General features: G+C 38.6%; 1 protein-coding gene across 2 annotated transcripts; it reads right to left on the bottom strand.

Moving 5' to 3' along the window:
• Positions 1 to 449: 449 nt before the first annotated feature.
• Positions 450 to 26975, bottom strand: Nae1 (NEDD8 activating enzyme E1 subunit 1). 2 transcript variants are annotated; one of them, XM_005078653.4, is made up of 20 exons: positions 26843 to 26975; positions 24009 to 24112; positions 23670 to 23730; positions 22481 to 22511; positions 21724 to 21795; positions 21433 to 21512; positions 20482 to 20591; positions 17506 to 17615; positions 16014 to 16076; positions 15566 to 15629; positions 15179 to 15270; positions 10851 to 10910; positions 10633 to 10766; positions 9391 to 9466; positions 9060 to 9099; positions 7955 to 8041; positions 7225 to 7317; positions 3768 to 3882; positions 3632 to 3681; positions 450 to 667 (listed from the first exon to the last, which is right to left on the bottom strand). In XM_005078653.4, the coding sequence occupies exons 1-20, from the start codon at positions 26893 to 26895 to the stop codon at positions 558 to 560; spliced, it is 1605 nt and encodes a 534-aa protein (XP_005078710.1). In that variant the 5' UTR covers positions 26896 to 26975; the 3' UTR covers positions 450 to 557. The 2 variants fall into 2 exon arrangements, with proteins under 2 accessions (XP_005078710.1, XP_012974956.1); XM_013119502.3 differs by lacking the exons at positions 450 to 667; positions 3632 to 3681; positions 3768 to 3882 and adding an exon at positions 4012 to 4567.
• Between the last annotated feature and the right edge of the window lie 343 nt (positions 26976 to 27318).

Here is a 27318-nt window from a genome sequence, read left to right on the forward strand (position 1 = left end):
TTAAGGATTTTTTTTCAGCTAACGCGATGGTAAATATTATTATTCCAATTTGATTATTCATTGAGTTTATGGGTGGGACAACCCTGTGAAATTTCAACTAGTAGGTATAGTGGTAAAAACATTAAGTTATATAATGAATGATACTATAAGGAAATGGCTTTGCTTTCTTATAAAATTACACACCCTGAAATGCTTCTTTTAAAATTCTGTTTTTAACAAATAATGACCTTAAAATGTGCACAGCTAAAATCCATGTATTCAATTCATTGAGATGGTTAATCATTTTTACTTTTTCTAATGAAACAGATATGTCTATAATATGTAACTGCAAAACTGCAAGCCAGTATTAATGAACTACATTACAAAGAGATAGCTTTTATTCTTAGGGAAAATGACTACTTTCTTCCCACCCCACCACCCACCCCAAACAAAAAGACTATAAGACTATATTACAAACGAGAAAAATGTTTATTAAGGAAAACAATTTAACAGATTTTACAAACTAAACAGCTTCAATCATTAACATATTCCACGTGGTATTTATTTAATCATTAACATTACAACTGGAAAGTTGCAGAAGTTTGTGACATGCCACTATAAATGTAAGTATTATTAAAAATTACAAATTGTTTGGTGATTATTTTGATAACTTCTTGAGCAGCAGCTCCTGTAGGAAAAAGGAGAAAAGTAAATCTTTGAAAATAATTAAGTTTTAAGAGTTAAATAATATAAGCCAGACTGGGCATGGTGGTGCATGCTTTTAATTGCAGCACTCAGGTAGCAACAGATCTCTGAGTTCAAAGCTTGCCTGCTAAATACAGTGTTCTATGCCAGTCACGGATATACAGTGAGACCCTGTCTCAAAAAACAAACAAAACAAAAACAACAGGTGTGGTAGCACATGACTCTATTCATTGCACTTGAGAAGTACAGGCAGTATGATCATGAGTTCATGGCCAATTTCAGTTACAAAGGGAGCTGGAGGCCAACCTGAGGTACATGAGATCTATGGTATTTAGAATACACTATATATATAGCAAAATAGAAAAAACAAAAGTAATTACATAAAGAAAGCAAAGCTGTTTAAAAGTAATCTAAAATAAACACAGCTTACTGAATCATAACAAAATAAAAGACTATAAATATTTTTGTTTGCTTTTTTTGAGACAGGGTCTCTATATAACTGGCTGTCCTAGAACTCATTATGTAGACCAGGCCAGCCTCAAACTGCCAACTGCTTCAGCCTCCCAAGTGCTAAGAGTAAAGGTGTGTGCTGCCATGCCCGGCAAGATACTATAATTCTTTATAACTATGCTATTAAAGGAAATAGAAGGGTCATTTTAGAAATTATCCAATGAGATACTGGGAAACATTTTTAAAATGAGGTTATTTTTAATTATGGGTGTTTAGAACGCTGGCAAGATATAGTGAATGAACAAAGAAAAGTTTAAATAGTAGTTAGAAGGAATTTTTTTTGAAGGCCTACAAAGAGGCATAAAGATCCTCTTCAGTCAGGCGATGGTGGTGCACACCTTTAATCCCTGCAGTTTGGAGGCAGAGGCAGGTGAATCTTTGTGAGGTCAAGGGCAGGCTGGTCTACAGAGTGAGTTCCAGGACAGCCAAGGCTACACAGAGAAACCCTGTTTCAAAAAAACCCACCCACCCACACACACACACAAAAAAAAATCCCCTTCAAAGAAAGCCCTTCTGTTACATTCAAAGTGTGTGTGTGTGCTGCATTAATATTTTTGATTAACATACAAAGAAATGAATTTCACTAGGACATTTTCATGCATGCTATTACTGTATTTTGTTCTTACCTGCCCCTATCTTGCCCTTCCCTGTCTCCCTATTTCCCCCTCTGGTTGGTCTTCCTCTCACCACTCCATTTGAATTCTACCTTTATGGTAGAAAAAGGATAAAAGCATATTTGTTCTCCCCCCCCCGTGTGTGTGTGTGTGTGTGTGTGTGTGTGTGTGTGTGTGTGTGTGTGTGTGTGTGTGTGTGTGTGTGGTGTATACTGAGGATCAAACCCAGGAACTCAATGCTAGGTAAGCAGCACGCTGCCACTGAGTCACATCCTCAGCTTTGAAATTCATTTGTAATTAGAAACAAATACCACAGAGTTCCTATAAAGTACTCAAAATATAAAAGAAATGGCAAAAATCCAAGACTCTACTACACACCAAATCATCTTTCAGGCACCATAGATAAAGCAGAGCACAAGACACAAATATATCTGCTGCTTGCTCAAGAGCAAGAGAAAAAAATAGCTTAAACATATAAACACTGTAGAGCTTATAAAACGCTACAGTAACAAAGAGGAGGAGGAGGAGGGCAAGAGAAGTGGCTCATGTTTATGTAGGGAAGCCTCAGAGAAGGCTCAAAGTCACTACAAAACATCAAATGAAGACCTAACTACACACCTCTCCGACTGTGTCTCTCAGAATCTGCCTAGATCTGAAGACATAATAATTTGCCCTTTTCTGTGAATTTTCAATTACTTTGCTATTTAGACATAAAAGAATTTTTTATTTAAACAAATTATCAGGAATCAAGCCTTGTGTTTGCTTAAAATATGGTTTTAATCTTAGGCCTGCATTATTAGCATTCTGAACACTACTAATCAAACTAGATCTGCCTTCAAAATAATCATCTAGATAGGAAAATGTCATAAGCAAATAGCTCAGGCTATTCAAGGTAAGAGGCAGGAAAATATTTTTTTTTGAGACAGGATTTCTCTATAGTTTTGGGAGCCTGTTCTGGAACTCTCTAGACCAGGCTGGTCTCAAACTCACAAAAATCCTCCTGTCTCTGCTTCCAGAGTGCGGGATTAAAGGCCTGCAGAATAACTTCTTTAAAGGTATTACTCACTTACTGTTTGTGTTCCCCTCCCCTGACGTTAATACGTTGAAAACTACCAATGCAATGGTATTAAAAGGTAGAGCTTCTGGAAAGTGATTAGACCATGAGAGCGGAGCCTTCATAAATGGGCTTATGCCCTTATAAAGAAGACCCTGCAGGTTTCTTTTGACATTTTTAAAAAGAAATATGTCAGGAGACAGTAAGAAAAAAGTACTATATATGATCCTGGAAGTGACATCACAACAGACCCTAACTATGTTGGCATCCTCATTTTAATCTTTGAAAAATACAGGAAATAAATTTCAGATGTTTATAAGGTGCCCATACAGTAACTAACTTTACTGACTCAAAGAAGAAATGGTGGGATAAACAAAGAGAGTTGTTACGAAAGAAATGGTAGCTTTGAACTGGGCTCTGAGGTACAAAGATCTAACGCATGTCTCAGGGAAAAGGTACACAGGATCTTTAAGTCAAGTTAGTCTTTGTTTCTGAAAACTGTTGGAGCAGAAGACAAGACAGCAACAAGAGGAAGGAAGGTCTGTGTGCACTTGTGCTCAGAAAGTTAAGTGACGCTCATGATTAAAAGCATCCCTCCAAAGGACTAATGACTCTTCAGTATGGAGATATGGAAAATAGTATGGAGAACTAATGACTAACCTAAACTTAACAGCCTGCTTCCCTGACCTCCCTAATTAAAGGAGCTAAGAAAACAAAAGCTAATATAAATAATTAACAACAAGGAAGTCATTTCATATACAAAACTCACCTCCCAGGAACGCAGCAATGGTGTGTGGCTCAGCAGCTCCATATCGGCAACTACAGGAAAGAGGGAGGTTTAAATTTTTATTAGTCTCACCACAAGCAGGGGAGTATTATCTTTATATGCTCTCAAGAATACTCACAATTCATGGACATAGTCATCTTTCACCATTACAGATAAACCATATTCTTGAAGGAAGCCAGTAAGACAGGACTTCAACTTTCCTATATCTTCTTCAACTTGATAGTTAGATACTCCTAAAAAATCATATATATGTATATATTATACATACATATATGCATTTTCATTAAATTTGTGGGCTGGCTGTACTAGCGCACACCTTTAATCCCAGCACTCAGGAGGCAGAGGCAGGCAGATCTCTATGAGTTTGTGAATAGCCTGGTTTACATAGTGAGTGCCAGGACAGCCAAGGCTGCATAGAGACCCTGTCTCAGGAAAAAAAAAGTGATTCAAATTAATGGCTATCTCCTTTACTTAATCCAGTTTCAGGTGGTCTAATAAAAACAGTAAGGTATGAAACTAAAGAGCAAAGTAATAAAACATTAAACCAACATTTGGAAGTATCAGAAATCTGTAAATAATGAGATAACTAAAATCTACCACAAAGTGAAGTTCACTAAATCTTTGTCAGGGCCGGGGGTATGGCAGTTAGTAAAGTGTGCACTCAGCATGCACAAAGCTTTGGGCTTGATCCTGACACCAGGCATGATGATCCTAATCCCAGCATTCTGGTGTGGTTTTTGTCCCTTTGTAATACATAATACTCAATAATTATTTGATCAAAGAACTAAAGAGAAAATACCTTAGGTCCTTTAATTAAATTTTTTTTTCATTTTGGAAAGAGCCTTATGTCCCCTGCTGGTCTCAAACTTGCTACATAGCCAGGGGTGACTGCACTTCTGATTCTTCAACCTCTACCTCCTGGGTGGGAGGGATAAGAGACAAATGCTTGTTCAGTGATGGAGATCACTAAGCCTAGGGCTTCATGCATGCTACAACTACAAATTAAGCTACATCCCCAGCCCTTAATTTCCATTTCTAAGTGATTAAATGACACTTAGTGCATAACCTCTAATAATATATAACATTTATTGAACAGTAGTAGATACTGAATACCTCATGCTTATGCACTGATTTAATTCTCATTAAACTCTACGAAGTAGCTGCAACTATTTCTATTTATAGATGAAAGAACTGAGATATAGATATATTAAATTACTTAGCTCATGAACAACAAAACTAGAATATAAGACAAGCATTTTGTTGTTTTCCCATGCAGGGAATTGAAACCTGATCTTTAGGAATGCTAGAGCAAGCATTCTACCAATAAGCCAATCCTAAGTTATTTCTTTCTCTATTTTGTTGCTTGGGACAAAGTCTCACTCTGTAGCCCAAGCTGACCTCAGACTCTCCGCAATCTTTCTACCTCAGCCTCCTGAATGTTAGAATTATAGATGTGAACCACACCTAGGTGCCAAACATCTCAGTAAGAAGAGTAAAGGTGTCTCTTAAATATTGAATTTAGTCAAGACTTTGGGATCTCAAACCTATGTATCACACAACTACATGAGACCTTCTCCCTGGAAGAGAACTACCTCAGCTTAAAGAACAAAACACCAGAGATGATTTTAAGGATGGTAAGATGGTCAGTTGATAAAGTACCTGCTGTATAAGCAAGAAAATCAGAGTTCAATCTCCAACAACCTACATAAAAAACTGGGCATAGTGGCATATGTCTGTAATCCCATCACTGGGGAAGTCAAGGCAGGAGGACCCCTAAGGCTTGCTGGCCAGCCAGTATAGCCAAATCTGTGAGTTCTCAGTTCAATGAGAGACCTTGTCACAAAACATAATGTGGACAGCAACCAAAGAAGATACCTAATGTCAACCTCTGACCTCCAAACACAATTACACATGCATGCACTCCCCCCACAACTTGTTTTGAATCACTACGTTTTTGAGTGGTTTGCTATGTAAAAAATAATCAAAGTATATTCTAGTCAAATAGTATAAGCCACCAACATATGCTTAATGATTCTTTTCTCCCTTCTAGTAAATGTGTTCACTGTGCCTATAAACTGGGGGTTACTTCATTAGTTGGGACAACTGGTTTTATGAACTATCTAGAATGCATTGTTAGGCAATAATTCTGCACAATTACAATTGCCAAAAAACATTCTGAATATTGTGGATCTTTAAGATTATACAAGTTTTCCAAGTACTGCCTTTGAAGACAACAAAAAATACTAAGCAAGGAAATCCTTGTATCTTTATAGACTTCAGAGTTCAGATGTCACTGATATACTGCTTGTGGGTTTCCTAGTCCTTCAGGTTAAACTTATTCTGATTACAGGTGTAAACTATGAGCTGGGAATGGTGGTACACATTCACATATAGTTTTCTGAAGGATAAAGCAAGATCAAGTTCAAAGCCAGCCTGTGATAAACAGCAAGTTCCAGGCCAGGCTTTAAAAACTACAAAAGCTGATTGTGATTGATCATGTCTAATCCCAGCACTTTGGAGATGGAGGCAGAAGGATTACTACAAGACTGAAGCCAGTGTGGGTTATACAGTGAGTTCAAGGGCAATCTGAGCTATAGAATGAAACCCTGTCTCAAACACACATACACACACACTTTAAAAAGACAAAATAATAATAATAATAATAAACCCACAGGAGATATGTTAGTGACTTAAAAAAAAGACTATTACAGAAAACAGAAGTCAACTATGACAACTAGCAGAAAAAAATTTTCCTTGTATACATATTCAACCAATACTCCTCTCTAATAGTTTTGAATCAAATGACCTGTAAGTAGTTAGCCTTAAAAATCAAATAGTAGTTTCTCTAAATACCCACAGAATACTGAAATTCAGGTCAAGTGTTTTTTGTTTTGTGCTTTTTTGTTGTTCTTGTTTTGTTTTGAAACAGTGTTTCTCTGTATAGCCTTAGCTGTCCTGCAACTCAGTCTATATAAGAGACTGGCCTTGAACTCAGAGATCCTCCAGTCTCTGCCTCCCAAGTGCTGTGATTAAAGTCTAGTACCACCAATGCCAGTTTTTGCTTCTTTGTTATTTGTTTTAGACAGTTTCTCTCTACACAACAGTGGCTGTCCATTATGTAGATGAGGTTGGCCTCAAACTCATAAGATCCACCTGCCTGACTCCCCTGTGCTGGGATTAAAGATGAGGGCACCACACCTGGCATCAGGTCAAGTTTTGTTCAAGATTTTATTGAGCCAGATGTGAGATAGTTCATGCCTATAAACGCAGCACTTAAGAGTGTGAGGAAAGAAGATCACAAGTTCAAGGCCAGCCTGAGTTAAGTAAGATCCTGTCTCAAAACACAACAACAAAAACCCAAACTACAAAACAATGAAAAGCCAAAAGCACTTTTTTTTTAGATTTTTTAGAGGCAGGGTTTCTCTGTGTAGCCCTAGCTGTCCTGGAACTTGCTCTGTAGGCCTCAGATTCAGGAGATCCTCCTGTCTCTGCCTCCCAAGTGTTGGCCTTAAAGGTGTGAGCCACCACTGCCCAGCTATTTTCTTTCTATTTAGTAAGTCAACTGCTTTTCTTACCTGGGTATCTGCCATGCTGCTTATGAAATCGATCAACAGCCCGCAACATTAGGTACAGGACTATCTCATTATCTGGATTGTCCATGCTAGAAACTGAAAGAAAAAAACACAGTAGAGCTGGACAACTTACAGCATACAAACAACAAAAGGCTGAATTCATGCTTCTGGATAGAAAACAATATTAGCAAAAAGTATAAATCTTTTATGAAAATAAAGTATAAAATTATAAATAAGAAGTATGTCAAGATATAACCCAAGGGTCTTATGGACTACTAGCTGGAGTATCTACCAAAGTAGAAACAAAGCCGAATGGTGGTGCACACCTTTAATCCCAGCACCCGGGAGGCAGAGGCAGACGGATCTCTGTTGAGATCCAGGCCAGACTGATCTACAAAGGGAGTTCCAGGACAGACAAGAACTGCTACTCAGAGAACCCTGTCACAAAACAAAACAAAACAAAACAAAACAAAGAAACTAAAACAAAACCACCAATAATCCAAAGTAGAAACACGATGGTGTTACTTCTTATATACAGCACACAATGCACTCAGTAATCTAAATACAGTGTTCTGTATTTATTTTTGTATACCATATATTAGCATATATAAATTAAAATCATCCAGGCAAATCTATAATATAGAATATGAAAATATATTTTATAAAACCATTTAACACTATTATACACATTTTAGTAATAACTTTTAACTTGGCATTTAGTTATTATACTCACTAATTTCATCTTTGTTGACTGTATCCAAGCCATACTCTTCAGCTAAAGAGCGACATCTTACCACTCGAAGGAATGCAGAATTGCTGCCTGCAAACAGTAAAGACTTCAGAATGATTACGGCAAGTGAATACACTTAATTATGGGTCACCTTAAGAGCAAGAAATTGTGACTACAGGATGACCCAGCAGTTAAGAGAGCTTGGTGTTAACAGAGAGGAAACGAGTTCACTTCCCAGCATCCACATCAGGTACCTATGACTACCTGTAACTCCAGCTCCAAGGGGATTTGATACGTCTGACCTCTGCAGGTACGCATATCCATACACAGACATGCACATAATTTAATAATAAAAATTTAAGCATTATTCAATAAAAAATTTATTGAGTGGCCACAGTATAGTAGGTTATGCTAAATATTGAGTATCAATTGTATGAACTAATTCCTGCTTTGTTTATATTCTCAGTTTTGTGTGTAAGAAAGGCTTAAAATTGTTCGTGTCCATCATGTGTATGTTCCTTGGGGCTTCCTCTGTTTAACTGATAAGCTATCTCTCTAGCCCTGCAACTAACTTTTTGAAGCCTTTACTTGGGTGTGTGGTATATGCATGGATGTGCTTACCCATATGTGTACCATGTGGTGAATAGAGATTGATTCTGAGTATCTTCTATCTCTACTGTAGTATTTTTTCTTTTCCACCTTTTTTTTTTTTGAGACAGGGTCTTGTACAAACCCAGAGCTCACCATTTCAGATAAAGTGAACCCGGTTCCTCATATGGTTGCATGGCCAGCACTTAACCTATTGAGCTATCTCCCCAACTGACTCAAAGAAAATGCTTTTACCCACTGAAGAATTAGGAGAAAACCCCAGAAGCCCAGCCATGAACTATATGGCAAATTCTTAATTCCATTACAGTCATTTAACACAGATCAAATGAGAGTCTATGACTCAGTCTTAAAATTTCCTTTTTATTACAAGATAATAAAGCAAAAATTTTACCTAAGGACACACACAACTCACTTTGAGAATTTCAGCCATTTAAAACTCCCGAGAACAGTCTCTGTAGCACATTTTTATCAAGCAAAATAGGAAATTAAAAGGACTTACAAAGCAATTTTAATTCTTTCTCTGAAATGGACTCCGGTGCCTACAAAGAGATAAATGAAGTTTTCTCTCCAGCACATGCACACACACAAAAGATAACAGAGGGCACAGCTCAAAGCCAATAGCCAAGGGCTCAATGAAATGAGCAGCTCTCTACAAGAGTTGGGAGAACATTTCACACACACCTGTTTTCTTTTAACAGGGGTTCTCAGTAGTTAGGCAAAAGAAACAAGAAGCTAGGGTAATGCTTTCTGTCTCTAACCCCTCCCTGGCTGAGTTCTATGCCCGTAGGAGTTGTACTTACTGTCAAGGTGCAATATGCTCAGCAGCTTACCTGGCCAACAGACTGAAGTAATTTGGCAACGTGATTACCCACGGCAGCAGCATCTTTCTTTGCTTTCTCACGGTAACTAAAAGAGAACAACAACAAAACCCCTACAATTAAAAAAAAAAACCTCTACAATTAACTTCTAAAGTTAGCAATACTTAAATCATGTTTAAGTGAACAAAAATTTATTTTTAATAAAAAATACTGATTTAGGAACATATGAAATTGAAAATGCTAGAGAAATGCTACCAGCACCTCACACTAGTCAGGAGTCTTTTAGGAACTAGAAGTAAGACTTTTGGAGTCCGCTAAAACAAGACTCCCATTATATTCTACAGCACCCAACTTAAATCCACCCAGGCAACATCCATGGAGTCTTTATTTTTAATCATTTTCTTTTGGTAATTAATATTTCATAACTTAAGGAGTCAATGACTGTAAATAAATTCCTATTATCCAGGTATTCCTGCTCGGACAAAGACTTGTAAAGTTTGGTCTCCATGGATTTACCTTTTTGTAACTGGGGTATGGTTCTGAGGAATCCAAGGGTACTGGCTTGGCTTCCTCCAAGGCCAAGTATTGCCATACAGAGAAGATCTCGGTCAGTGTCTAGCAAATCTTGGTTTGTTGTCCTAGTCTAAGAGTTGAAATAATGAAATTTGGGAAAGGACAGCTGAAAATAGAAACTAGTATGACTTTAGGGACATTGTTCAGTAGTAGAGTTCTTGCTTAGCATGTATACGAGGACGTAGGTTCAATTCCTAATAGTATCACTCTCACCCAAAAAAGAAGTATGACCTTATCTGGGAGAGCTTTAATTCTGATGATTCTTACATTGAAAAATTTGTGTGTGTGTGTGTGTGTGTGTGTGTGTGTGTGTGTGTGTATGATATATAAATCACATAAAACATTTTAAAATGCAACATTAAAACATTTAAAATGTAACATTTTTAAAAGATTACATGATTTATGGGGCAGGTTTGAAGTATGTGATTTTACTTCACTTACTTCAAGGAGGTAAGTTGTTAGTATTTTTTTGAGTTCGCTGTCAGAAACCAGGGTCCTGAGTCCCTCTAGCAGGGTAGATTTAAGTAGTCTGTTACACAGTTTAAAAACAGTCAGCAGAGTATGGTAGTACACACTTTTAAGCAAGCCTGGTCTACAAAACTAACTCCAGGACAGCCTGGGCTACACGGAGAAACCCTGCTTTGAAAAACAAACCAAACAATAACAAAAACAGTCACTTACACATTCTGCAGTTTTATGTATTTGCTTGAATCTGCAATCATATCAGGAATTGTGCCTCGAACAGGTAGATTTCCTTGGCCTTCTTTGGCCACAAATTCCTTTAAGGCACGGACTAGTATCCAAAAAGGTGGGGTCTAAAAGAACAAGGAAAAACTACAAGTGAGGGGTGTTTATTTTGAGCTGGAGCAGAAAGCAGCAGCATCTTTACTTCTTGTTACCTGTTTGGTGATATTTATGCAGCGATCATCATTGAATATATCTTCAATACTGCTTGGGACCTAACAAAAGAACATAAAACATTTACTTACATTAAGAATTCTGTCCACCTTTACTTTCAATGCTATTTCTTCAAGTGGTTTTTTGCATTTTCAAAGTGCAGTAAAATATCAACTTCTGATGTATTTAGTTTTATTTAGAATCAGAATCTGATGGTGGTCTGAAGAGGGAAGAACATGGAAGAAAATCTCTCTTGCCCACTGTAAGCATTCCACACATGCCTATTCTCCTATGTCATACATGGAATAAAGAAGAGCTCAAGTAAGTCATTTATAATTGTATCTGAAGACAACAAAAATTATGGATATTACTACAAAGCTAGATTTAAAGTTGTTCATGGTTTCCCAGCTTATGAAAATCCTGAAATCCATGCATCCTAATTCAAGGCTGTTGAAAGAGACAACCACTTTGACAAAAAAAAAAAGTAATTATACAATTTTATTGCTAGCAAGTTTGCCACACTAATAAAAACTTTATAAATTGTAGGCTTTGATTCTGCTATTGTGTAGATAAAAGAGAGTTCTTAGTGATAACCACTTGACTTCCACCCCCACATGCTCTATTCTATTCAAAATAGTCTTTTGGATGGCACACACCTTTAATCCCTGCACAAGGAGGCAGAGGTAGGCAAATCTCTGTGATCTCAGGGCCAGCCTGGTTTACTAATGATTTCCAGGTCAGCCAGGGCTACATATGGTGAGATCTTGTCTCAAAATCAAGCAAATCTTTCTACTTCCCTCTCAAAACCCTTCAATGGTCTGTAAGATTCTGTTACCATATAGCCCTTTCTAACTCTCCAAACTCAAATCCTTCCTACCACTTTCTTTCTTCTTTAATTACATTGACTTTCCTACTGATCCTCTAACAGACATGAAACTTCATCTCATTTCATGACCTTTGTATGTGTCCTCTGCTTGAAAAGCTCTTCTACCAGACCTCTGGATGTCACTTCATGAGGTCTTCTCCTGGCTCTCTATCTAATACTGCCTCCCAAACCCAGACCCCCTTCTGCCTTATCATATTCTTATTTTGTTTATACATTACTATCTGATTTACTGTTCCCCAACTCCTAGAACCATTTTTCTGTTTTATTATTTTTATTTATTTATTTATTTTTTATTTTATTTTCCAGTTCAAATTTAGATAAGAAACAAGGTTGCTTCACAAGTCAGTTCCAGGTCCCTCTCCCTTTCCCTCCCCCCCCCCGTTATCCTCCCCTCATTCCCCAAGGGAGGGTGAGGCCCTCCATGGGGGTGTCCATAGTCTGTCATTTCATATAGGGCAGGGCCTAGACCCTTCCCCAAGAGTTCAGGGTGAGAGGGCACCTCACATTGTTCTATGGGAGTCCAAAGTCCGTGTGTATACTTGGGATGGGTACTGATCTGCTGCCCAAGGCTCAATAGATTACCTAGGCCTCCTCACTGACACCCAGATTCAGGGGGTCTTGATCAGTCCCATGCTGGATTCCCAGGCTGATACCTGGGATTCAAGAGTTAACCTTTGTCTGGTCAGCTGTTTCTGGGGGTTAAACCGGCCCAGTCTTAATCCCTTTAATCATCAGTCCTCCCTCTCTGTTACTGGTTTTCTTGAGTTCAGCTCAGTACTTAACCAAGGGAGTCTGCCTCTTCTTCGATCAGCCGCTAAATGAAGTTTCTGTTTCCCAGACTCTCTGGCCATAGGATTGTGGGCTGGCACTCCCCAGATCTATGTCTAAAATCCATATATGAGAGAGCACATGCCATGTTTCTCTTTTTGTGACTGGGTTACCTCACTCAGGATGGTTTCTTCTAGTGTCATCCATTTGCCTGCGAATCTCAAGATTCCATTACTTTTTTTCTGCTGAATAGTACTCCATTGTGTAGATGTACCACATTTTCTCTATCCACTCTTCAGGTGAGGGACATCTAGGTTGCTTCCAAGTTCTGGCTATTACAAATAAAGCTGCTATGAACATAGTGGAACAGACATCTTTGTTGTATGAATGGGCATCTTTTGGATATATGCCTAAGAGTGGAGTTGCTGGGTCTTGTGGTAGGTTTATTCCCCTTTTTCTGAGGAATCTCCATACTGATTTCCAAAGTGGCTGAACCAGTTGGCACTCCCACCAGCAATGGAGGAGTGTCCCTCTTTCACCACATCCTCTCCAGCATAAATTGTCATTGTTGTTTTTGATTTTAGCCATTCTGACAGGAGTGAGATGGTATCTCAGAGTTGTTTTGATTTGCATTTCCCGGATGGCTAAGGATGTTGAACACTTTCTCAAGTGCCTCTCAGCCATTTTAGACTCCTCTATTGAAAACTCTCTATTTAGTTCTGCAGCCCACTTTTTAATTGGGTCCTTTGATGCTTTGGAGACTTGCTTCTTGAGTTCTTTGTAAATTTTGGAGATCAACCCTCTGTCAGATGTGGGATTAGTGAATATTTTTTCCCATTCTGTGGGCTGCCTTTTTGTCTTGCTGACTGTGTCCTTTGCCTTACAGAAGCTTCTCAGTTTCAGTAGGTCCCATTTATTAATTGTTGATCTCACTGTCTGTGCTACTGGTGTTATGTTCAGGAAGCTGTCTCCTGTACCAATTCGTTCAAGGGTACCACCTACTTTCTCTTCTAAGAGGTTCAGTGTGGCTGGATTTATGTTGAGGTCTTTGATCCATTTGGACTTAAGTTTTGTGCATGGCGATAAACATGGATCGATCCGCATTCTTCTACATGCCAGTCTCCAGTTATGCCAGCACCATTTGTTGAAGATGCTTTCTTTATTCCATTGTATATTTTTAGCTTCTTTGTCAAAGATCAGATGTTCGTATTTCTGTTTTATTTTCGAGACAAGGTCTCTTGTGACCAAGGCTAAATTGAATTCACTGTGGGGACAATGTGGTCTTGATCTGCTTCCTCCGTCTCCCTAGTGCTGGAATTACAGGCATATGCTACCATGCCTGGCTTTAGAATATTAGTTCTTCAGTTTTAAAACTGATTTTTTTTCAGTAAAAATGCACAGATCTAATATGTACACTTTGATAGTTATACATACACATTTTTAATATTCTCCAACTAAGACAGATGTTCTTCAGCTAGACTGACTTACAAAGCATACACTTAGCAATACTGTTTGAAAGTCTTCAAAATGTCTACAGTGCTTTCCTAATATGAAAGGCAGTACTCTGGCTAATGAACTGTACAAAGAAATTATCTTATTCCATAGTTCCCCAAATTAAAAACAAACCTGACCAAACTGAAAAATAGTAATAATGATAATAAAAGTCTCTTTTACTATTGTAGCCTAAACTGAGCTTAAATGCACTATGTAGACCAGGCTGGCTTCAGGCCTCAGATTCATAATCTACCTGCCTCAACCTCCAAAGCACCAAGATTACAGGCATAAGCCACCATACCTGGACTATAATTTTTGAAGTGTACAAGTCATTTGTAACATCTCCAATCTAAATATCGGCTGTCAGAAGAAAATGCAGGGTAACAAAATTTCAGTTTTTGGATAACGACTCCCCTCCCCCACAGACATGGTTTTTATGTGAGGACTCAGCTGTCCTGGAACTCACTCCTTAAGTCAGGCTGGCCTTGAATTCACAGAGATCCACCTGCCTCTGCCTCCCAAGTGCTGGGATTAAAGGCCTGAGCCACCACCACCTAGCTGAGTAATGCTTCTTTTGACTATTATTTATAATTCTTACGTCCAAATTCTCAACTATCCATAAATCATATACTTAAAATAATTTATATTTTTCTCTAAATGAAAAAGAACAAAAATAACCTATTTTATTCCTATTAGATGCTGATGCACTAACATTTTAAATAATAGAAAGCTTTTTTTAAAAACTTTTTTTGAGACAAAGTCTCAGGTAGCCCAGCTGGTTTTGAACTTGCTTTGTAGTGAAGGATGACTACTAATCTTCTTGCCCCTCTTCCCAAGTGGTGGAGTTTGTGCCAGACAGGGCACAAAACCATATTAAAAGAAATCTCAAGTTTTGGGCTAGGCATGGCACATATCTGTAATCTCAACACTTGAGAGGCAGAGACAGAAGTATCACAACAAGTTCAAGACTAGCCTGGTGTATATAAGCAAATTTAAAGGTAGTTTGGGCTACATAGAAAGACACTGTCTTGAAGATAAAAAGAAAAAAATTAAAAAATCAAATTAAGCTATAGGTACTTATTTCTAACTTACTATGCATTTAAGCAATATTAGGATAAATTGTTATATAAACTTTTATATCAGAAAACATACTGGTTATGACTTTAATAATTCCTTTAATACCTGAGTTACATTTAATGCTGTGTTCACGTTTTTAATAGCTTCTTCAAAATTCTCTTCATCTTCTGGAGTTCCATTCTCATTCTTTAAAATCCCTATTAAAGTAAGAAATAGTAAACAAACATCGGCTCTTTCTATTTTGTCTTCCCAACACAGAAAAACCTTGTGAGGCTCTGAACAGAGGGTCAGAATGCTAAACTTTAACAGGAAATACAGCTAATATTTGTTCTTCTTAAACTATTTAAAAATGGCTTATTTATTCCCAAGGGAAAAGTAAAATTAAGTACTCATGATGGCATCATCTGAAAAGAGAAGTCCAATAAATATTGGCTTCAAGCAATTACTTTTTTCAAAATGTATATAATACTTGGTTATAATGCAGAAAATTACCTTGTCTAATTAGATCTCTGAAGTCTTCTTTTTCTTTATAGCTCTTAGGAATTCGTCCATTTGTCTAAATTGATTAAAAATTTTAAAAATCTAGTTATTCAAATTCAAAATATGGAAATTGAGTGTCTAAAGTTTTCTTCATTCTCCACAGTAAGATTTTATCAAAAAATGTCATATATATGTATATGTATATATATTATCAGTGATATCAGAGGCTCTCTTAATTTGGAAAGAGTAACCATAGACCATTTCTTTCTATTTATTCCTTACAGTAGTTTTAGGATGAAATTTACTGAAATTCCAATTTGTTAATTAAAAGATCAGTATTGAAAGAGTGGTAGTTGAATTTAAACTTAAAAGTTCCCATTTGCAATATACTCTAACAGAGGAAAATATTAACCTCCCACAACACTCAAAAGAGCTTTATATAATAAAAAAAATGACGTACTTCACTATACCACTGTGCTAAATATTTAGCTATGATCACAATCCATGGAGTATGGCTATGGTCCTAAAAATGAGACACAAAATGAAGAAAATATCAGTATTAGTATTAATTCTTCACTTATACCATCTAGTTTTCAGTATTTACAACTATCTTCTAATACATATGAGGTAATAAACAGAGACAAAGGAACTAGTTTGATAAAAAGGTTTTAGAAATGATTTCTGAGTTGCTATGGAGTAGTTCAGTGAGTGAAATGCTAGCCAGACATGGCTATAAGCAGAAACTTCAGTGAACGGAGGTCAAGGCAGGCAGATCCTGGAGCTCTCACTGGCCAATCACCCTACATGAAGGGCTAGCTCCAGGTTCAATGACAAGGCACTGTCTCAAAAAGCAAAGTAGAACGCAACTGAGAGAACCTGAAGTTGACCTCTGGCTCCACAGGTGCATGCCTAGCTTTCTGTAAACACCCCCTCCCCACCACACACACACAGAAAGACTGAGGTTGATTTTAGAGGCAGTGTCTTCTTTAGCTCTCATATGTCGGGTATACAACAGTCCCTTTTGTTTTTCAGTGAGAAAATAGTGTCAGACACAGCACCCAAAGGTACAGCTCTAATCTCTTAATTTCAGGTATCAATACTAGGCTGAAAAATGAGAACTTGCTGTTTTCTGATAACCAAATGAATATTTGCTTTTAATTAACTGTAGGTTGAAAGGAATTTAAAATTCCCTGGAGAAATAGGGCCATGGACAGAACTTCTAGGATAAATTAATGTCTAATTTCTTGACTTGGGTAATGACTACACAGCAAACTTCAGTTTATCTACTTTTCTTCAATAAAAAAGTTTTTTAGCCAGGTGTAATGAAGTATGCCCTTTTTCTCAGTACCTGGAAGGCAGAGAGTTAGATACTAGTCTGATCTACTGCTGAGTTCTAGTCCAGCCAGGGCTACACATGAGTTTTCTTTTTTTTTTTTTTAACTTTTCTTTATCAAAACAGGAATATGAATTTACAATACTTTTCCATGTTGATATATTAATGGAGATATATATCTACGAAAAACCTTAGGTTTAAAAAAATAAAAAATTGAAGCCAGGCACAGTGGCACATACTCTTAATTCAGCACTCTGGAAGAGGCAGAGACAGGAGGACTGTCACCATATGAGGGTCAGCCTGTACTATACAGTATATTCTAGGCCAACCAGGTTTATTTCTTGAGACCATTTCAAAAAGTCAAAAGAAGTTTAAGTCTAAACTTAAGGACACACACACACACACACACACACACACCTCCCTCCCTCCCTCCCTCCCTCCCTCCCTCCCTCCCTCCCTCCCTCCCTCCCTCCCTCCCTCCCTCCCTCCCTCCCTCCCTCCCTCCCTCCCTCCCTCTCTCTCTCTCTCTCTCTCTCTCTCTCTCTCTCTCTCTCTCTCTCTCTCTCTCTCTCTCTCTCTCTCTCTCTCTCTCTCTCTCCCTCTCGATCTCTCTACCAACCTTTTTTTCCATATGCTCCAAATCATAAGACTGAAAATGTTCTCTCAGTTCAGGAAATGGCTTATCTAGACGTAGATCCTCCAATGCATTATCTGGATGTGATTCTATTACTGTCAAACAATCCCAAGAGATATATTTAATTCTTTAGTAATATACTATATTATAGGAACTTAAGACTTAAGACACACACACTCATACATTTTGTTTGTGTGACCAGTTGGTTGGAAATGGGGTGGGGGTCCTTATTTTATAGCCCAGGCTAGCCTTGAACTCATGGCAATCTCCTGCCTCATCATCCTAGTTGTTGTTATGAGCCACCAACACACCTATAATTGTGTGTGTGTGTGTGTGTTAGTGAGACATAATCTCACTTTAGCCTTGATTGCATGCATGAATGTAGACCAGGCTGGTCTCAAATTCACAGAGCTCTGCCTCTTAAGTGCTGGAAGTAAAGATGTGTGCCACCATCACTGGATGGAAATCTATAATCTTTTCTTTTTTAATTATTCTAGAAAGGGTTTCTCTGTAGCTTTGGAGCTTGTCCTGGAACTAGCTCTGTGGACCAGGCTGACCTTGAACTCACAGAGATCTGCCTCTACCTCCATAGTGCTGGGATTAAAGGCATGCGCCACCACCGCCTGGTGGAAATCTATAATCTACTGAGTTTTTTTTTTCACTGTGTTACTGAAGTTACAAATCGTAAGTGGATTGTAAGGATCTATTTAAGGCAATCCCAGCCTGGCCTTGAACTCTAGTTTCCTCCGCCTCAATCTCCTTAGTACTAGGATTACAGGCATGTGTATTACCACATCTGACTGACTATTAGTTTTAATGAAAGCACAATTCCTTTAGAACAGAATTTGTTACTAAAACTGAGAAAGGCTGACAAATGTCTGCATAGGCAACTCCTGGCAATCTATGCTCCTTCTCCATCTTCTTCAACAGAAAGCACCACTACCTACATAGCCCTTTTCCCTAGAAATCTGAGGATATCATGGGTGTTTGCTTCTTTTACCTCAACAGCAGTTACTCTCCACTTCCTGATCTGATTTTGGACACAGCTCTCCACGCGAGAGAATACAAAACAAGGTACAATTTCAGTGAGTGCTTGTAATGAGGTTGTAATTTTGCCACTTGCTATGTCACTTTAGACAAGTAACAAATATCTTCCTATGCAGACATGGTAATAAGAGCATAATAATCATTTACATGAAAGCAGACATACAGCTAACAATGCTGACCCTCATCACCGCCTATCTCCGTTTAGCCATTCCTAAAACATCTTGCCAAAGCTGCAGGCTCTCATCCTCTCCCCATCCCTCTCCCTTCCTCACCCCTCCTCCCATCATACCACCAGAAATTTCACAGCCTTCAATCTTTGCTCCTTTAAGTCCCTCACTCTCTACTTAACATCAGGGTGATCTGCTTAAAATAAAAAGTTTACTCTGTCACTTTCCCATCTTTAACTTTTTGTTTTGTTTTTCAAGATACAGTTTCTCTCTGTGTAGCCCTGACTGTCATGGAACTTGCTCTATAGACCAGGCTGGCTTGGAACTCACAAAGATCCACTTGTCTCTGCCTCCCAAGTGCTAAGATTAAAGCTGTGCACCACCACAGCCCAGCAAATGTCATTTGTGTTTTTATTCTGTTTTGTTTCCAAGACAGGGTCTCTCTATGTAGCCCCATCTGTCTTGGAACTTGCCCTGTATCCATGTTGGCCTTGAACTAACAGAAATCTGCCTGCCTCAGCCTTCCCAGTGCTAGGATTAAAGGTGTGTGCCATCACCCCCCACACACACACAGAAATACACACACTTTTACCTGTTAAATAGCCCAACATCACTTGCCAAAAGATTATCCTACCTGCTTGGGATGCTGTCATTGTCAATAGCTATTGTTACACGAACAGAGTGCCTGGCATAGCTGGCATAGAATGAAAACACTACTCAGTAGAAACATTTTTTTAGAGTACTACAGGAAAATTTTATAAATTCTAAGACTGATTCTATAGGAAGAGCTGATATCAGTCTTGGCTAATGTAAGCCTGCCCACGAATGTCTCTGGTCTCCTTTAACACTGTTTCTGTAGGAATAGAAGTAAGGAAAAAAGCTTATCATGTGTAACTAAACATGAAATAGGAAATCTAAAGCCAGTATGAGACTAGAACAAAAGACTGGTGTGAAATGTTTGTACAATGCAGTGGTTCTCAACCTGTGGGTTATGACTACTTGGGGTTCAAATAACAGATATCCTGCATATCAGGTAATTTACATTACAACTCATAACCATACCAAATTAGTTATGGAGTAGCAACAAAATCACTGTATGGTTGGGGTCACCACAACATGAAGAACTGTGTTAAAGGGTGGCAGCATTAGGAAGGTTAGAGACCACTAGTGCACTGTCTGTATCAAAGTGACACACGCACTCTTGTGGTAGCCATAAAGCCCTACTTGAGTTAGGAAGAAAAGGAGCCAGGGTCTCACATAGCTGTCAAACTTAACAAAACGAAGAAGTAATACACTATGTCTCTCATCTGTGTCCATCTATAATGCTATGCTATGTAAGGAAATAGCAGACAAAAACCTACGAAATCAGTCTAGAGAGGTGGCGCAGTGATTAAAAGCAGTGGTTGCTCTTTCTGAGGACCCAGGTTCAGTTTCCAGGATCAACACAGTGGCTCACAACCATCTAACTCTGGTTCTAGATGATATGAGACCCTCTTCTGGACTCTGCAGGCACCAGGCACTTGGTATATAGCCATACATACAGGCAATACATCCATACACATATAAACGAGTAAATTAAGAAAAGCTATTGAATCTGATTGCTTCTTTGAACCTTTGAATTTATAGCCAGAGATACACTGCTTTATAAATTTATTTTGTAACTTAAAACTGATTTTATAAATTAACAAGTTTCTAAAATTAGAGCTCAAACAACCAATAGCAATTCCCATATGTTTAATAATTTTACCTGGGTGCTCTTTTATAATAATCCTCATATAAGCAACTAGTCCATATGTCCTACAGATCAAAAGAGGGATCTGGGAATTCCAGAGGACATCTGCTAAACGAAGTAACGTACTGTAAAGGAAGGTAAAGTAAGAACGTAAGCAAGTGAATATACGCCAGGCACGGAATGTCTAACATAAACAGGCAAGAGTTTAGTAGAAAGCAAGCAATTTCACCTGGCTGCAATCTCAAAAGATGGACTACAAGGATATGAGACCCTAATCTGTTTTACTAGGAAGAATGCTGGTAAAAACACTAAACTTTTGTTTTCTTTTGATTTGGTTTTTGGTTTTGTGAGACAGGGTTTTTCTGTGTAACAGCTCTAACTGTCCTGGAACTCACTCTATAGACCAGGGTAGCCTTCAACTCACAGAGATCTGCCTGCCTCCGTCTCCTTAGTGCTAGAATTAAAGGAATGCACCACCATGCCGAGTTCTATCTAATCATTTCTATGATGATGAGACCATTTATAAAACCCTTGTATACACCTATAAATCTTCTGCAATCAATAACAATTTAACTAATTTGTTTTTAATTTTCTGGGTTTTGGTATTTCTGAAACACGGAATCTCACTATGTAGTTCAAACTAGACTGAAACTTACTGTGTAGGCCAGGCTGGCTTCAAACTCAAAATCTGAATGCTGAGTTTACAGGCATATAGCACCATACTTGGCTTCTAATTAATATTTCATTACTTAGCAATATCTAATGTTAACTTAAAGTGCTCTAAATATATCCAAATATCTCATTTTTCGTCCTATCTTTTCAAAGCTAGAATACATACAAGAACAAATTAAATGCTTCTTTAAGAATTTTACAAATCAGACAAAATATGTATACAGAAAAAATGTACACAGAGAAAATTATGCAAATAAAGTAAGACTAAGAAAGATATTAACATCTAAAATTTACCTTTCAAGAAGCTGAGTTGCAACCACAACAGTAAACCTACAGAAAAATGAAGGATCATTGTCTAGAAGGTTTTCTGGACTCTAAATAAGACAAGGGGAGGAAAAATTCAACAATTTCACACATTAAACACGGCAGAAGCAGTTAAGCTATGCTAAAATAAATGAATTGACAAATTAAATTCCAACTAAATATAAGTGATACAATGATTCAAAATTCTAAGTGTTGGGGCTTTGAATTATTTTTAAAAACGCACTGCATTATAGAAAATCAATGTATATATATGTATTATACCTCTTCCACAAAACTTCCAGAGACATCGCTGTTTAGTTCTTGTAAGAATTCCATGGCAGCTTGAGCTCGGTTCTTTCAAAAAACAAAGCATTTGACTTAAATTAGAAAGTCCTTAGCTACAATATGATCCCCAATCTTACAGATCAAGAAAAACTGAAAATTTCCAAATTTCATGCATACATCTGACAATTCTACTCCTCAGTATTTAAGTGCAGCTCAAGTAGAATGTTACTCAGGGTTGAACCAGAAATTCACTACCAGAGTTCTTAAATGACCACATTATTTGCTCTCACTTTTCTGACCTAGTAAATGACAAAAATAGGTGGCAGGAAGGGTTATACTAGGTCAAGTTCAACCCCACTCTAACCACCCACGTCTATAATGCCATCGAAGAGTGGCCAATCATTAACTAAGTGCAACTTCCACTCAGAATATTAACGTGGATTTCTAAGGTTTTCATTTAAAGTACAAAGATAAAGAATTTCTGCTAGCTCCACTTACTAATTTCTTAACCATAATACTCCATCCACTGAACATCAATGCTACTCAGGACTTCAATAAAGGGTAGGGTGAAAGCACAGGCAGTACTCTAAAATTCTTCACTACCAACAGAGATTTGCCAGATTAGAAAATGAGCTAACCCAACTTTTCACTCAGAGAATAAGGTCTTTTAAAGTCAGAACTTTTCTGGCAGCCAAGATATAGTGCATTATTAGATGCTCACATACAACCCTACTTTGTAACAGTGATTGCTTACCTTGCCAATACTGCTTTTTTGAAGGAAAAAACTAAAGGGGATAGAAAAAAAAAGTCAAGATTTATATGGCTGTAAAGCAAAAGTTGTTTGTCATTTATAATAGTGTGTATCACATTCAAATATCAAGTGTGTGTGTGTGCACTATTTTCATAAAAGACTATAACGGTCTTTTTGCAGAAGGAAAGTGGACAGGCTAGTAAATCAGTGTTCCCCAAGATGCTCTGAGAGAAAAGAGTTCCAAGAATGAAAAAGAGGAAACACCATATGTTATACTGCCTTCTTGGAAAGTCATAATGTACCTGATAATAAAGTTGTATAGTAAAGAAATTTTAACCTCCTTTGAACCATTCCCCAAACTCATTTGACCATGAAATCCACTGTCCCATTTAAGAGCTATTAACATTACCTATAACCAACATCCTGCAGACACCTGGGAAATGCTATAGTGAACTGTTGGTTTTTGCAAGAAATTACAAAAGATTCATTCAGGCTTCCTCCCACACATATGCTGGCCATAACCTATAGGCCTAAATTGAGGCTGCTGAACAACTGTGTGGCAAAGAAACAAGGTTCCACAAGAAAAAGAAACCTTGGGCTGGAGAGGTGGCTCAGTAGTTAAGAGCACTGGTTGTTCCTCAAAGGACCTGAGTTCAATTCCCAGCAACCACATGGTGCCTCACAAGCATCTCTAGTGGAATTTGGCAGGTTCTTCTGGCATAAAGTCATACATGCAGATACAGCACTCATACATAAAATAAATAAATCTTTAAAAAGGGAAAAAAAGAAAAAGAAACCTTATACTTATCCCAGTCTGCATAATCAAAAAGATAAGCAATGATAATATAACTTTTATTATTTTACAGATACCAATAAAAGAGTCGTGTTGTGGATAGCAGAAACATACTATGACCCAAAGAAAAAGTATCAAAGTAATATAAACTAAATTCTGTTTTTCCTTGAATTAATATTTACTTGTTATTTAGGGACAAATATAATGAGAGATTCCCAGGCTCTAAACCCCTGAGGAGAATAAATATGAAATCAAATTGGGAAATGTTCTCAGAATCCAAATATGACTATCTCTAAAGAGCAAATCATAGATCACCTATAAAAAATCATGTTTATATACCGTGGTACAATGAGAAATACACCAGACTAAGTTTAAAAGATAAAAAAGAACAGGACACACTTGTTTCCAGCATCTTCTCCGCTGACCTGCTTTCCATCAATAATTGTAAATGATCCAATACCTGCAGAGACAAAAGACAGCCAAAAATAGGTTTTGGATTGTTTTTACACTTAATCAATTTAAATGTCAGTGTGCTTGCGCCATTGCACACATGAGGGGGTGAGAAGCCAACCCATGGGAGTTGGTTCTCTCCTTCCACAATATGGGCTCCAGGGATCAAACTCAAATTGCCAAGCATGACAGCAAGTGATGCCACTAAGCCATCCTGTCAGTCCAAGAATATGTACTTTTTATGAGATCCTTAAGTTACCCAGAAAGCAATCACCAATATTACATTACCTGGTAATACTAAGTTTTTAAGAATTTCAGTTCCTGTAGCTGTTGCATTTATTAGGCAAACATGAGCAGATTCCAAAGCTTCTTGCCCATGATCACCCCACAACCTACAAAACAAAACATAAATTTAACACTAAAAAGTTCTCAAAAATATGACTTTCTCATTTGAATGGTGATATTTAAAGTATTCTTCCATAAAATAACATAACACACCATAGCAAACATGTGAGATATGAACTGATATTATTGTAAGGGTTATCTGACAATGTAAATGAAAATTTTGGTAAATCATCCTTTGTATGATACATGTAATCATTACTATTAAGCTGTCTTTCTAGTCTTTGTTTTACTCCTTTGAAACCAGGTAATTTATAGAACAGAAAGCCTGGGGATACACTCATCAATATTAAAGAAAGGTGTTAGCCAAATGAGGCAATATGCACCTGTTGTCTCAGCTTTCCAGAAAGCTGGAGAAGAAAATTATATAATGTTTAACTGAAATACAAATGTAAAGAAAATCTATAAAAAGATATGAAAATAGCCAACGAATATTCTAGCATGATTAAAAGGTGCACACATTAACAAACATGGAGGTATAATAAGAATTAGAAATACATGTTATAACCTGATTGATACTGGTATATCATTAACAAGTTCATGATCACAGACATACCATGGTTTTGGGGCCAATCTGGTCACCTTTACTCCCTGACTCTTTGACATACACACCCCAAAAAAAAAACCCAGTCAAAAAAGCAATCTACTATTTTCTCTTCAGAACAGGAAATACGGGGAAGCCCAAATTACTTGCAAATGTCATTTCCAGACAAGTACTATTAGATGCCTAGAGGACTAAGAAAAGACTCTGACATTCCTTGTCACCAAAATAAAGCCTATCCCAACAAACTGCACCATTTGAGTTTTCATTTACTGAGCATCTATTCTTCCCTTTAAAGGGTCCCAGACCACACTGCCGACACAGGGCTTGGCCTAGGAGAACTGATCTCTGAATAGCTGTCAAATGGAGGAATAGCTTGGGAAAACCACACAGACCAGAAACACACCTTTTTTTTTCTATGGAGATGGGACACGTGGCCGCTACTTGCCCATCCAACTTCATTTCTGTTTCCTTCTAATCCTTCTAACGTCATAAGCAGTTCTCAATATGCTGGATAAGATTTAGTACTTTAAGGAATGGACTCAACAAAACTCCTCTTCCAGTGTAACCTTCAATATCTTCCTAGTAACCTTCAATATCTTCTCAGTTTTGTTGTCTATGGTTTTATGTATACCCAAAACACAAAAGCTACAATAGTATATAAGACCTCATAGTAGTTATAGTTGTGTTGGCTTCTTTCTCTCTCTAGAAGCTTGGGAGAAAGGATGAGTATGAAAAGGCTGAATGGACCCAAGTTGAAAACATGCATAAATCTGGGCCAGTTACCTAACTTTTACAAGTCTTAGTTTCCCTGTCTGTCTCAGAACTAAGTGTCTAAATCCCTGATGCAGTACTAACTGTCAGTACAAAGGGAAATTCCCTCCTTTAGGGGCATAGTAGGAGCTCCTGAGAGCAGAGGTGGTGGCAAGCACTTTTATAACTTCTGTGACTCAACACACAGAAGGTAATAAGAAATGAAGAGAAAACAAACAAAAAACCAACGATGGGGAAGTAGCTGACGGATATGCCCTGTCCATTAAGGTTATTCACAAATGGCTACTGAGTCCTAGAAATGCAGACATCATGAATTAAGACATTATTTATGTGTGAAATACCTGATTTATAAGACTGTGTGAACACAAAAAAAAAATAGCCGAGAAACTTCTTCACAATGATTCCATGTTGAAATGGTAATATTCTGGACATAATACGTTAAATAAACATTATTTAAAAGTGATTCTGGGGTTGAGGGGGGGAATGTAGCTCAGTTTGGCAGCTTATCAGCCATGCATGATGTCCAGAGTTCCACTCTCGGGCACCTAATAAAATGGATGTGGCGATCCACACCGGTAATCGCAGCTGTTGGGACAGAGGCAGGAGGATTGCTGCAAGTTTGAACCCAGCCAGGTCTACATAGCAAGTTACAGGACACTCAAGGGTGAAAGAAAGGCAAAAACTTGTTTTTGAGCCTGGCCTGGCAGAGAACATCTGCAATCTCAGCACTTGGGAGATAGATGCTGGAGTTCAAGGCCAGCCTGGGCTGCAAGAGACCGTTTCTCAAAATAAAGGGAGGTAGGAAGCAGCAGTAGCAAAAATTACTTCCCTGTGTCTCTTTACTCTTTCCCATCCCCAGGTTCTTCCTATGTAGCCCAAGCTGGCTCCCAATTTCCGATCCACCTGCCTCTGCCTTTCAAGTGCTGGGATTACCAACGAGCCCCGCCACCACGTCCGGCTTCTTTTAACTTGCTTCAAAGGTGCCTACTGTAAAATATATAACTGCGAACACAGGTTGCTCACAGGAAACTAGCATTATGCATGTCTATTGGACAGCGCTGGCGTGGAACAGCATCAGACACTCGGGGCAGCGCACTGCGGTCGGGATGGGATACTCCCGATCCTCTAGTTCGGTGAACGCAGGGGACGGCCGCGACCGTGCAGAACAGGTTCGAGGAGACCCCCAAACGCACACAGCCTGGCGCGGCCCTGCGGGAAGGGGCGTCCCGGCCTCCGCCGAGCACTCTGGCCAGTGGCCAGAGCCCAGAGCGCCGGCTCCCCACGCTCCGCGCCGCCGCGTCAGGCCTAAGGGAGGCCCGCCCACGCCGCCGAGGCACATAAGCCCCGCTGGCCTCCGGAGAGCCCGCAAATCCGCCGGCTCGCTCCCTGGGAAACCCTGGCTCACCTCAGCTGCCGGTCATACTTCTGCTCCTTGAGTAGTTTCCCCTGCTGCGCCATTGCCGCGCCAGCCCAGCGTACAGCAAAGCAGAGGTAGTAGGCCGCCACCCACTCACTTGTGCGCAGGCGCACTAGGCGCCTTTGGCGACCACGGCCTTCAGCGCACGGCCAGTAGGGGGCGCCGCCGCCGCACTGCGCACGCGTCACTGGGAAGCCGGGCAAACCAGAGATGGGGTCCAGAGTAATTTCTCTGTACCCTCAGTAATTGTGGAGAACTCCATTCTTTAAATCAAGCCGCTTACTAATCGTAAAAATGGCTATTTTCCGTTCAGACCTTCAGTTTGTTCACCTGTGAAATGGAAATGCATGGTTCTCCCATTTTTTAAATGGGAGATTTTTGTAGCCGGGCAGTGGTGATGCACGCATTTAATCCCAGCATTTGGGAGGTAGAGGCAGGTGGATCTCTGTGAGCTTGAGGCCACC

The sequence above is a fragment of the Mesocricetus auratus genome, unplaced genomic scaffold (assembly GCF_017639785.1).
Source record: "Mesocricetus auratus isolate SY011 unplaced genomic scaffold, BCM_Maur_2.0 Super-Scaffold_100714, whole genome shotgun sequence".
NCBI classification, from domain to species: domain Eukaryota; kingdom Metazoa; phylum Chordata; class Mammalia; order Rodentia; family Cricetidae; genus Mesocricetus; species Mesocricetus auratus.